The sequence below is a fragment of the Haliotis asinina genome, chromosome 9 (genome assembly GCF_037392515.1).
Source record: "Haliotis asinina isolate JCU_RB_2024 chromosome 9, JCU_Hal_asi_v2, whole genome shotgun sequence".
NCBI classification, from domain to species: Eukaryota; Metazoa; Mollusca; class Gastropoda; order Lepetellida; family Haliotidae; genus Haliotis; species Haliotis asinina.
This window is the reverse complement of record NC_090288.1, coordinates 39379503-39392378: the sequence shown is the minus strand read 5'-3', so window position 1 is coordinate 39392378 and position 12876 is coordinate 39379503. Positions and strand designations below refer to the sequence as shown.

Here is a 12876-nt window from a genome sequence, read left to right as displayed (position 1 = left end):
GAAAACATGAGCATCGATCTACGCAGATGGCATACGGTGACCTGAATCAGCCAAACTGCGTGCCTGACCAGCCGATCACGTTAAACCTTCGACAAGTATGTCCTTCTGAGATCCAGGTCTAACCTGGATCATCATGGGGTAGACAGAAGTACAACATGGAAGTGAATATATAAAGTAATAAATTATTAAATATTAACGACACAGCAATAACACAAACAAAACTAGCAACACAATCTTGCAAGCTAAATGCAAAAAACTATACAGAAAAATGCTAATGTCAGTATTACAAAGTATATTTATTTAGACGCATGGAACATAAACACGAATATGCATTACAATGCGCAGCAAAAAAGTAAAATATGAAGTGACTGTGAATCCAAAATGAATCTTATGAAAATGTGCGAGGTCATGTGTTAAGTGCTGATTTGAACCCATCGTTTCATGGGCTATAAATGTGTATGGCCCCTGAAGAAATGTCATTCTCTCACATTAGCAAATAACCTCTCACATTATCTATACCACAGCCTCACGACATTCTCAGACAACGTCATGTATAGGTGTGAGTGCCTGAAAATGATCTATCATAAATAACGATATGTTTTAACATTTGATCATTTGAAAACGCATTTGAACACATATAAATATGCATATATACAGTCAAATGTCATGTATATAATGATTTATAAATAGGGATATAAACGTCGAGGGCCTTAAAACGTCGAGGAAAAACTCGGATAAGAGTGATCTAAAACCATGAACCCAATTCTGATAATGCTGTTTACACAATTTCATATTCTTGATCCGGCGACGATTTGGTACCTTCCTGGTGTATTTAGGGCTCCCGAACTCTTTGGCTCAAAGTCGTGTTGTGTTCCAGGAGCAAGCGAAATCGTGAACACTCTCAGGATTCCAGCGAAAAAGAGATGGAGCTCAGGTTTTGCGACAGTCTCGCCCAGACAGACTCTCCTTCCAGCAGAGAACGGAAGCCAGCTATCTGGCTTGGGCCCCATTTTCCCGTCTGAGTCTAGGAATCGTTCGGGTTTGAACGTTTTGGCGTCCTCCCATTGGTCAGGGTCAAAGTGCAAAGCGTCGTGGTTGATAAACACCATTGTTCCCTTCGGAATATCGTAGCCACCTGAAAATGACAGCATATTTCTGACGATATTTCAGCGAGTTGACATATTTAATCTTTGATGACATCTAGTTGTATCCGTTATCAACAGCAACATTGCGACTACTATCAACAGCAAGGGTACAATGTGCGTAGTCCATTTCTGATGTCTTCCACCGTGATATTGCTGGAATGTTGCTAAAAGCGGCGTAAAACTAAACTCACTCACTCTGCGTTCGAAATTAACGTTGTCCTTTGGCCCGAAGCCTACTAAAAGCCATTCGGACCAGCAGCTTTTGTTTCTTGCAAGTCCTTGCGGGTGACAACTTCTTCATCACCAATTGCTAAACGTATCATTGTTCCGAAAATATCATTATTTAATTTCTAGTTTCAATTTCTACATTAAACTCTTTAAATCAGTACCTTAGTTGTCACATTTGTCGTTTGCTGGGAATTACTTACATTATACTTAACATATACGACTTACAACTTTTTATGACTGTGGGGCCTCAAGGGCACGAAGCTTTTCAGGGCTGAGGGCAAACACTGATACCACAGTATCTGCACCGCCACATAAAACCTAAGACACGCACACACATCATCGGTGTCAAGGTCATCCAAGACACGCAGAGATAACATACGTGTCTGTTCTATGCCAATATACTGGTGACATCCTCACAGCTGTGATCAGCTCTCAGTAAGCTTTAATGTGTAATACGTACCGACTGTGGTATCGCAGAGGGTGGAATGAGGAAGACCCGAGGGAACCACAGACCTCATCCTCATTATCTCATGCAGTGTAGCCTCTGTGTATGGCAACTTTTCTCTGTCCGAGACGTGGACGTTCAGATCGGGGTCTGCAACAACAGCAATATCTGGTGTCATCTGAATAAATCGTTAACACTATTTTATGCATATGTATATTGGTCAGCGTGGTATTATATTCCATCATTTTGAAGAAACAAATAACCAGATAGATCCATTCCGGATCAAGGCAGTGGATATCAACCTCAACATAACAAAGCAACATCTGAAAGAGAACTTTAGGAACCGGGTGGGATTTGATCTTCAGCAACCCATACTTGTCGAAAAGAACGACTGACGGGACTAGGTGGTCAGGCCTTAAACCAGCTGATCTATGTCATCATAACCGCGGCTTCCATCGTGGTATTCTGCCCCTCTGATTTACACTTATCAGAGGGGTACACAAAGTCCGCAGTGTAGGCTACCACTTGTCCGAGCGGGTTAGGCGGCTGACTTTGCCGGCGATTAGGTGCCTGACTCTGAGGGAGTGGGTTCGAATCCGGGTGGGGCGCAATCCAACAAAAGTACTAGAATTTGTACTTTACTAAGAAAGTGTAATCCCAAATCTAGCTGTGCTGACATGTTTTAATTCATAAGAACGCACTATTAAAAAGAACGCTTTCTGTTTTCTGTGCCATGAAAACAAAACATATTTAAACCATTTATGACCAGTTTGTAAAACAACGACCAGTGAAGGTCCGGGTTAGAAAGCTGGCCTTTAGTAACCTATGCTTGTCGTAAGAGGCGACTAACGGGAGCGAGTGGTCAGACTCGCTGACTTGGTTGACACATTTCATCGGCTTTTTAATTGCGAAGATCGATGCTCATCTCGTTGATCTCTAGACTGATCTCTATTGAATGGTCTACGCCATAGAGCTGTAACGGTGCTGATTGTGGCGTAAAACTAAACTCACTCATAAAACAACTGTGAAGTTCGATAATATTCAGAGAAGATGTACATGAATGACTGAGATGCGTCTGAAATATAAGAGGCCATGGCAACAGTTTTATACCACCATCCACTAACCCACCTCCTCACCCAATCACTGACACACCATCACCTCAAACACATCAAACTGGAACATGGTAGTTACCCAACAGATAATAAATCAACAGGTCACAATTTAATTCTGAACTCACAAAAGTCCAGAAACTCTTTGGCCACTTTCTGACAAGGGATTTGACAACATTAAACATACAGTTGTAATGAATATATGCTGAGGATGAAAACATGAAAAGAACATTTCGAAAACTCAAACTTTTTGTACATGATCTTCTAAAACACACCGATAACAGAGTCCACCTCTTCTTGTACCTTCTTCTGGACGTCAGGGTGGAGCGCCATGGCCAGGAGTGCCCAGTGGAGTGTATTCCGGGTCGTATCGATACCGGCTGAAATGTTAGATAAATTAGCTCTAATAATTCACTTAGCTAACGGCATTTATACATACCTTTCGTAATTCAGTTAATAAGCAGGGGTGGGTTGGCATGCATATATTGCTGTTATCAACATTCATGAGAACCTAGGAACAAGAATGTTGATCAGGGAGAGAAATTACTCATGTCGACTTTCTTACAAACACATCGTTCGTGAGTAAATGGAAACTAGGGCGTTGAGACCTGTGGTGGTTCGATCCCCGGTTGCGTCCTACCAAAAGACCTTTAAGAATGCTGCTTTTTGTTACCCTGCCCGCCAAAAAATGCAAGGACTGGTCGGCTTGGACGCGAGTGGGTAACGACGTTTGCAGACGGTTGCACTTGTATCTAGGGGAGGTTGGGTAGACTAGTCGTTAAAGCGTTCGCTCGTCATGCCACCGACCCGTGTTCGATTCCCCACAATGTGTGTAAAGTTGATGTCCCCCGCTGAGATGTTGTGGGTATATTGCTAGAAGCAGCGTTTTAACAAAACTTACTCCGTTGACAATGGATCAGGTGGTCACGCTCGCTGTCTTTGTTGACACATTTCATCGGTTCCAAATTGCGCTGTTGATCAATGTTCCAAATGCTGTTGATCATTTGTTTGTTTGGTCCAGACTCGATTATGTAGAGGCCGCTGTCATATAGCAGGATCATTTCTGCGTGCGGCGTAAAACTAAACAACTGCCTCACTCCCTCACCCACTTACCACCGACTAGGTTGTTGATTGTCTGGACCATGTGTGTGTTTGTGATCTGTGACATCAGGACAGGGTCATCCTCCTCTTCAGCCTCTTTCTGAGCCAATATTAAAGCGTCCGTGAAGTCTCGTATCTCATCTGTGACAGCAACAGAAATGGCAGACCCATATATTTACCTTGTAATATCTTTAACCAAGATGTTGCTGGTGGAACGTGTGATGTTTCGTGTAACGGATCAATGATATACTAATATATTGGTTATTATACGTGTAATTATCTAGGTCAGACACTGTTGCCAAGTTTGTTTGTTTTTTGTTTTGGGGTTTTCTCCTATATTTTGTTTTACGTGAGAACTACTAAATCCGAATTCTGAATTCCTTTTTTATTTTATAATAGTATTTACAACATTTCTTTGTTTGTATTCACCAATTTGGAAGTGTTTTCAGTCCATAAACGATAAAATTGCTTTATTTTAATTTTCCCTTCTACAGTGAAAGACCAAAAAAAGCATTTGTCATTTTTCATCATTTATGTATGCTTGTGTTGTATTCCTCGGTAATATCTACATGATTAAAACAAAGTTTCAAGAACTAAGTGTCAAGTGTTTTATGGGCATATATTTTGCCATTGATGCAAAATATTTCTATTTTCATTTAAGGTATTTTTCGGCATTAAACTTGCTTAGTATTGAACCTAACATTTCAACACATCTAAATACACATTTTCCAAGGAACCAGAGAATTATAAAATAGATCTTTAATAATCAGTATTGCATTTCCATTGCGCACATGTGCGACAAACACTTTAAATTCACCAATTAAATATGTTTCAAAACACTAATGAACCTGCAATTAGATATGTATAGGTGGCGAACCTTTTTTGAACGTTTCTCGATGGGCTGCAATTTCCTCTCTGATGGCGTCTGTTATCCGTCCCGCCACGCCAACAACACGTCTGAATTTGGGCGTTGGGCACAGATGTAGAAAGGGAATAACATCCTCGAGAAGACCCGATCCAGCGTCTTTCATGAACTCGTCAAGGTTCACAACGTATGTTTTATACGTTTCCGAGTCTGTATTTTCGCTGTCATTCGAAAACGACCACTTGAAGATGAATTTGATATAATGCTGGACGACAGTGCGAAGTGATTAAAGTCATATACGTTTACCACTATAAAAAAAAAGCCACGTGCAAGAATGTGGTACTGAAAAGAAAAATAATTAGGGAGAACACGAAATTCTAACCCTTGATAATACATGTATGTTCCTAGCTGGTCTCACTGACGCAGCTCATCCAAACACAGTGCGGTGTCTAGTTATGCATGAAAGTTACCTGCTCTCAAAACATTTCAGTGGCCCGCAATCAGAATGTCGGAAACTAAGCAAAAGATTACAAATAGGTAAAATAAAAATAAAATAAAATCATTAATCGGGCCATAATCTTGCAAGATTCTAAAGTGTATTAAAACTAAACAAGTCGGAAAGAGTGGTATACTTAAAACACGACCCAATGAAAATTCACTACAAACGTAGTTAGTAAATCCACTTGTACTGGCCCGACTGGATTTTACAAGCAACGGGCTAGCGGTTCAGTTGCACACTGCATACATTCCTAAAAGTCTAATGGTTATTCACGTTCGTACCTGTCAAAAATTTGATATATTTACACGACATATTTACACATATTTATCGAAACATGACAAAAAATCAGATCAAAATAAAAGAACCTTTTCAGTTCTTTTTAAAAAAACGTATCCAAAATATCCCGTATACCTCTGGTTCAAAAAACAATCATGATCAAATTACCTGATCTTGTTGAACAACATTCCTGTCATCATGTTGGAGATCGCCAGGGACAGGTAGGGGAAAGGATCAAAAGCTCCTTCTTCCTTTCTCATCAACTTTGTTGTGATGTTGAGCGACTGAGATACTTTTCGGCTGAGGTTATCTCCCATCAGATAGTGCCTACAATGTGAAATTTCTAGTTATAGTCAGTTTCCAAACACTTGTATACCGTCGATATGTTGTGGTCGACGGATTTAACATGGGTGAGTGAGTGAATTCCATTTTACGCCGCTTTTAGCAATATTCCAGCAATATCACTGAGGGGGCACAAAAAATGGGCTCCACACATTGTTTTCATGTGGGGAATCGAACCCGGATCTTTGGTGTGATGCGCGAACGGGTACCCCTAGGGTACCCCACCGGTACAGGAAATGACCAGGGATTGCATATGGGGTTTGTGTCACATCGAGTTTTGTTTTGTTTCGTTTGCTTTTTAGTTCGTGTTTTTATTTTTTTTAAAATAGAAGTCCTGTTATGTGCGTTATAACCATTCACGACTTTTTTATATGATAATATACAGAGGTTAGTTCGGGACTTTTAAAACAGTTCGCTATAGCCGTCAGTTCGTTATATCCGTGTTCGTTATGAAAGTATTCTACTGTACTTATTTGTCTGTTGGCCATTTACCTCAGCGCTTTAGATGCTATTTTCATGTGCAACTTCCAGCGAGGACCGTACGACGCATTTGCTATGTCTTGTCCCCCTTCGGTAATAGTGTTAACTGTGGAAATATACATCGTGGAGATGATCTAATGCATACATAAAATATTTACAGAATAGCCAACATGGACTGTATGAGTCAAAATAGGTAGAACGGATTGTCTATCCCGAAAGAATTAAAAGAGTGAATGCCTTCTGTGACCTCATGAACTAGTCAATAAATATGAAGACGTTATGGTTACTGATATTTACAGAAAAATGTGCATCGATGTCTGTGTCTCTGTGAACAATATACAGATTTACACGAAGAAAAATATCTCTTTTCGTAGTCTTTTTTTTAAAAGTACACTCTTAAAAGTATTCATTGTAATTATGTGTAGCAATCGTTGATCTATGATTTCTTTATGTGGCATATTCTCCAGTAATAGTTTCTGACCAAAACGATTGTCAAACCTCATGAAAACGTCAGCTTAATAGGTACAGCATTTACATCACTATACACATATTAACATACAGGTATACAATATGCATCAACAACTTCACTGAGCAGTGGAAAACTGAGCAGTGGAAACAGATATCATGCTACAATATTCATTTGTGATGCATAGAAGTTTGTGTTAAATAGTAATAACTGCATTACATAGTTTGCATAATTTTTTGTACATTTCCAAGTTTGCGACTAGTAAATTCAATTTATTCAAAGACGTTTGATTTAGTGTAACAATATTGAGAATTTGCCATTTTCTCTCATTTTGAAAAGCTGAACAGATGAGCAGTTGATTCATCACCCTGATCAGTTGATTTCCAAACTGGACGACTTCGTTAACTTGCAGTAATTCCTTTCCTATCTACCAGTCTAGTTATTGTGAGACACAGATTATGAAATGAACGCCAAATATTTTCGTGGAAATTAAGGAAATTTTCAAAACTTAAAATATCGCTTTTTATCGACGCTGTGCATGGTTCCTTTAGAAGACGTAGTTTTTAAGTAACTTTGTCCTTACTGAAACAGATGTAGGGTCTCCCGGCAAAGTCTGCTTGTCTTGTGACGAGAGCCTCCATTACCACATCAATTCGACACAAAACAACAGCCATCCGGTTACCTGCAAAGGCATGTCCACATCCAACATCGTAGCTTAAAACGAATTAAGCATAATCTTTAACAACCATCAACAATTGTCAGGTTTGAATCTGAGTGCTTATATACCATTTAAAAAGTAGGTTATATTGGATTTACAAGACTGATACAGAGTAAATGGTGAAGACAAGGAGGAAATGGATGATGAAGAGAAAGTAAGAGGAAATGTGACAGTTTATTCCATTCCTTTGGAAATCTTTCATCTGTATGGATACATATTTACCTTTTCTCATATGTCTTGGCATTGGCTAGTGGTATGCTCGCAAAATGTAATATCCCCTACATTTTAATGGTACACGTTGGAGAACATGGGAGGTTATGATTCCATGTTTTTCTGACTATTTCTGTGGAACTAGACTGTGGTATTGTTTTACGCCGCTCTAAGCAATATTCCAGCTGTATGGCGACGATCTGTAAATAATCGAGTCTGGGCCAGACAAGCAAGTGATAGACAGCATGAGCATCGATCTACGCAGCTGGAATACGATGACATGTGTCAGCCAAGTCAGCGAGTCTGACCACCCGATCCCGTTAGTCGCCTCTTATAACAAGCATATATATGTTACTGTAGACCAATGCTGTACGGTTCGGGTGGAACTTAAACTCTCAGAGTAACAGAAGACACAGAAACAGTACACGCATGTCTTCAGTACTCCAATCATCTAAACAGTTACACAGAGTATAATGAATCCATCTATACAGTGAATCTATACAGTGAACCAATCAGTTCACCCGTTCGAATGACACGACGCCGAAAATCGACTTGAGGGGTAATATCACAGTCTACTTGGCCTTTGACTTATGCATGAAGTTATTGCAGACTTCCAGGCACAGACAAACTTACCCAACATAATCTTGATAACTGGACCGTACGTTTTGCTCAACTCACTGAACCTCCGAAACATGAGATCCCCTTGTATGTCTACAAAACGCAAATATTCCGACAATTTGAACTTTATGGAAGCGTTTCAGTGTCCCAGTCTAAACAAAAGTAGCCGATACATTATTCTGTATGTAGATGATACTTTATTGTATGTAGATGATACTTTATTGTATGTAGATGATACTTTATCATATGCAGATGACACTTTATTCTTATGTAGATTATACTTTATTATATGTAGATTATACGTCATTATATGTAGATTATACTTTATTGTATGTAGATTATACTTTATTATAAGTAGATGATACTATGCTGTATGTAGATGATACACAGATAGTGCTTTATGTACTACCCAGATGATAGTTTGTTGCATGTAGATGATGCTTTACTTCTCATTATATGTAGATTATATTTCATTATATGTAGAATACACTTTATTATATGTAGATAATACTTTATTGTATGTAGATTATACTTTATTATAAGTAGATGATACTATGCTGTATGTAGATGATACACAGATAGTGCTTTATGTACTACCCAGATGATAGTTTGTTGCATGTAGATGATGCTTTACTTCTCATTATATGTAGATTATATTTCATTATATGTAGAATACACTTTATTATATGTAGATAATACTTTATTGTATGTAGATTATACTTTATTATAAGTAGATGATACTATGCTGTATGTAGATGATACACAGATAGTGCTTTATGTACTACCCAGATGATAGTTTGTTGCATGTAGATGATGCTTTACTTGGATGATACTCTGTTTATCAATGAAGCTAAACGAAATACATGCCTAAAAGTCACTTACCTAAAAGATTTCCTAGTATTGGCCATCCCTTGGGTCCTGGTGGCAAGTTGTACCGTTTCTTGAAGAGATTATAGGCGATCAGTCCTACAACACTCCCAACAACAAGAGTCTGGGTTACCACAGACTCCGGCCACAACTGAGTTAAACACTCAAACATCGTCTTTGCTTACAAGTCCCGGTGCTTGAATCTGAAATAAAGCACACGATTTAGTCATGTCATGTTGTTAAGCAAAAACACTCATACATAAGTAGTGAATATAGAAACCGCAAGCATCACACTTTGTGGGTTGTATTTAGTTATTGAAGTGACAATTATCCACTGTTGTTCAGCACAAACACCAACATATAAGTAGCAAACATGTATAATAAACTGAACGCATCACACTTTTGGTCGATATGAAGCTATTGAAGTGACAAGTATCCACCCAACAGGCACATCTATCTGTTGTAAGTACAAATAGAATCAATTTGCACAAAATAGTGTCGACACCATGGAGATCATCTACAAATTCTCAAGACATTTTGACAATAACTCAAAGGACCTCACCTTTACCCTACCGGTTCCTTTCATGTTTCAGATATAAAAAAATGTATATAGTAATCACGTGTATAGTTTTGTGAATGCTTGTAGATAAAACTGTTCCCCCAACAAACCGCACCCCCGACCTGTCGCAAACTGAAATTTGATAAATTCGATGTTTCGGGTATTACGTAAGGGGGTAATTATTCGTTAAACTATGGCGTTCGACGATCCGGGCATTAAGGAAAACAAAATACTTTATTCATTACAGTTTTTAATGTGGACACTTTGAGCAAGGTAGCCAGTCAGATCAGATAGTTCATTGTGGAAACCCATTGTCTCTGAAACTGGTCCTTTAAGATGCTGAAGACTTCTGTCAAGCTCGCCGATGACATATCTCACAGATATTGTTCAAACGATGTTGCCAACTTTTAATGTTAATGTGTCGCATTTGCCACTGTCGTTGTTTATGTTACTTACCTAGCTCATATACTTACATATATATCCTTGAGAATGAAACTGTGGGTGTTATTAGAACAGTGTTGAACACTGGCACACTCCTCTGCTTTTCGACAGTTCGGGTGTGAACCTTAATCAAACGTATAGCTATATACAGTATTACCTCGGAGCGACTAGTCAACCGGTGTGTTGCCTGTCCGTGGGCCCGGTAGTGAACGATACTGACGTCTACTGTGAGCATGTTCTATATTATCATCTGAACGCCGAGTCACACAGGTATTTTGACTGACCCACATATTAGGTAATATATGTGTATTTTTCACCAGGTCAAGTCGACCCAGTAGTTTTCGACACTAATAAATGAGAATCTCTCGAAGGAAACGAGTGAGATGAATATATGAGGTTACTTGCATTGGGTTTGACCTAAATCCTTTTTGCTGTTAAGGTAGATGAGGTCTTAATATAGATAACAGTCTCATTACATTGTGTATGAGTGATAAGTCGAGGTAATACAATCTTTGACCTTCTGTTTATATAGCAGTGCTGGCTTTACGGCTTCACGCCTGGCATAACATACCTGTGTGGGTGTGTCAGGGGCTGAGTGGTCATCTGAATCACCGTGACCTTTTCTCAGTCACGGGCATTGGGTTGCCTGCTTTACCGTCAAAGGGTTGTACGTGCTTGGTCGTGGGTACGGAGGTTGTTACAGGTAGTTACAGGAAGTTGTTGATATTGTATAAATTTTGAGATGTCGTAACATGGGTTGATTACAAAGTCAAAGGTAGGGGTGATATTTACAGGTAGCAGTTACAGGGAGGTAGTTACAGGTAGCAGTTGTGAGGTGGTAGTTACACGCAACCGTTACGGGATGGCAGCTACAGATAGCAGTTACAGGGAGGTAGTTACAGGTAGCAATTGTGAGGTGGTAGATATGGGGTGGTAGTTATAGGTAGCAGTTACATGTCAGTAGAGGGTGCGGTAGTTGTGGTATTTACAGGTAGCTGCTGTGTGCTGGTAGTAACAGAGTCGCGCTATAGAAGTGGATAGCAGTTACATGATGTTAGTTACAGTGTCGCGGTAGAAGTGGGTAGCAGTTACATAATGTTAGTTACAGTGTCGCGGTAGAAGTGGGTAGCAGTTACATGATGTTAGTTACAGTGTCGCGGTAGAAGTGGGTAGCAGTTACATGATGTTAGTTACAGTGTCGCGGTAGAAGTGGGTAGCAGTTACATGATGTTAGTTACAGTGTCGCGGTAGAAGTGGGTAGCAGTTACATGATGTTAGTTACAGTGTCGCGGTAGAAGTGGATAGCAGTTACATGATGTTAGTTACAGTGTCGCGGTAGAAGTGGATAGCAGTTACATGATGTTAGTTACAGTGTCGCGGTAGAAGTGGAGTTACGTACATGCAGTGACGGTAACACTGTATAGTTACAGATTAATACTAGCTATTCTATGTCGAAGTTCCATTGTAGAAGGTACAACCTGAATACTACTGCAGCAGATATTCTACATTCCCCGTCTCCTGAAACATTCCAGCTCCGAAACGTCAAATACCATTCACAACTCACCAGTACAAACTGTCCCCAGATAACAGATGAATGCCTGACTGAATGTTGGTGCTCGGCGTCAGCAAACTTCCAACAATATCGCAGCCGTGTTTTCAGTCACTGGCGATGCAGCCCAACCTGTCCTTGATATCATGGTCCAGAACTAACCTTCGATCACCCTGTTACATACTTCAATATCTGTGTTCACTATAGCAGAAAATCAAATTACTATATATGGTGCTATAGTCTACCCGTGATGACCACATTTTCTTTCAGCATTGCCCTAATATGGTCTGGGAAAATGTTCCGTGATAAGGGACGTACTGACACCGCCTCTGTTATGACTGTTCTGTGTAGCTGTAGTGGAAATAGGGCAACGGTCGATGAACACAAGCTCACGTTGCTGTGCAAATAACGCGGTTTTTGTGTGAGTGTACAGGTGTGCGCCTCAACGCGCGTTATAAGCGTACAGTCGCGTGGTCTGACCGCGTTTGTATATGTTGGTCTATTTTCATTTCATTTGTCGCATCACTGGTTGTAGACATGGTCTAGTTATAGTACTCGAAAATAAAAGAAAACACGTTCCTGGTTATGCAGGAAACTCCTTCCACCACCTAGTAAGTCGAATCTTTCATTCATATGAAAGCCACTGGCCACAAGTAAAGAGTATGTGTTACATCACATGTGTGTTGGTATGTGAATATCACAATGGTACATAAATTCGTAAATAGTTACACTAAAATATCTTTGTACATGTATTTATAAAATTGTCTGTGTCTCATTTCATAACTTGAGATAAATACTTACACAGTGTGTGTGTGCGCGTGCGTGCGTGTGTATGTGTGTGTGTTGTATAACTCGAGCAGTTCTATAGTAGTGTCCTAAGGCTGATGACTTGCCTAACTTTCTTAAACACTTTAAGAAGGCCAATGTATCGCCAACGCACTTGACAATCCATACAATT

General features: G+C 39.6%; 1 protein-coding gene across 4 annotated transcripts; it reads right to left on the bottom strand.

The window, feature by feature from the left end:
- Positions 1-277: 277 nt before the first annotated feature.
- Positions 278-12287, bottom strand: LOC137295732 (steroid 17-alpha-hydroxylase/17,20 lyase-like). Of its 4 annotated transcripts, none has more exons than XM_067827251.1 (11): positions 11934-12287; positions 9385-9572; positions 8518-8595; positions 7540-7638; positions 6503-6596; positions 5837-5995; positions 4906-5114; positions 4041-4169; positions 3203-3307; positions 1834-1968; positions 278-1135 (listed from the first exon to the last, which is right to left on the bottom strand). In XM_067827251.1, exons 2-11 carry the CDS (start codon positions 9539-9541, stop codon positions 789-791), a joined length of 1512 nt encoding a protein of 503 aa, XP_067683352.1. In that variant the 5' UTR covers positions 9542-9572; positions 11934-12287; the 3' UTR covers positions 278-788. The 4 variants fall into 4 exon arrangements, with proteins under 4 accessions (XP_067683352.1, XP_067683355.1, XP_067683354.1 ...); XM_067827254.1 differs by lacking the exon at positions 11934-12287 and adding an exon at positions 10941-11070; XM_067827253.1 differs by lacking the exon at positions 11934-12287 and adding an exon at positions 10527-10662.
- Between the last annotated feature and the right edge of the window lie 589 nt (positions 12288-12876).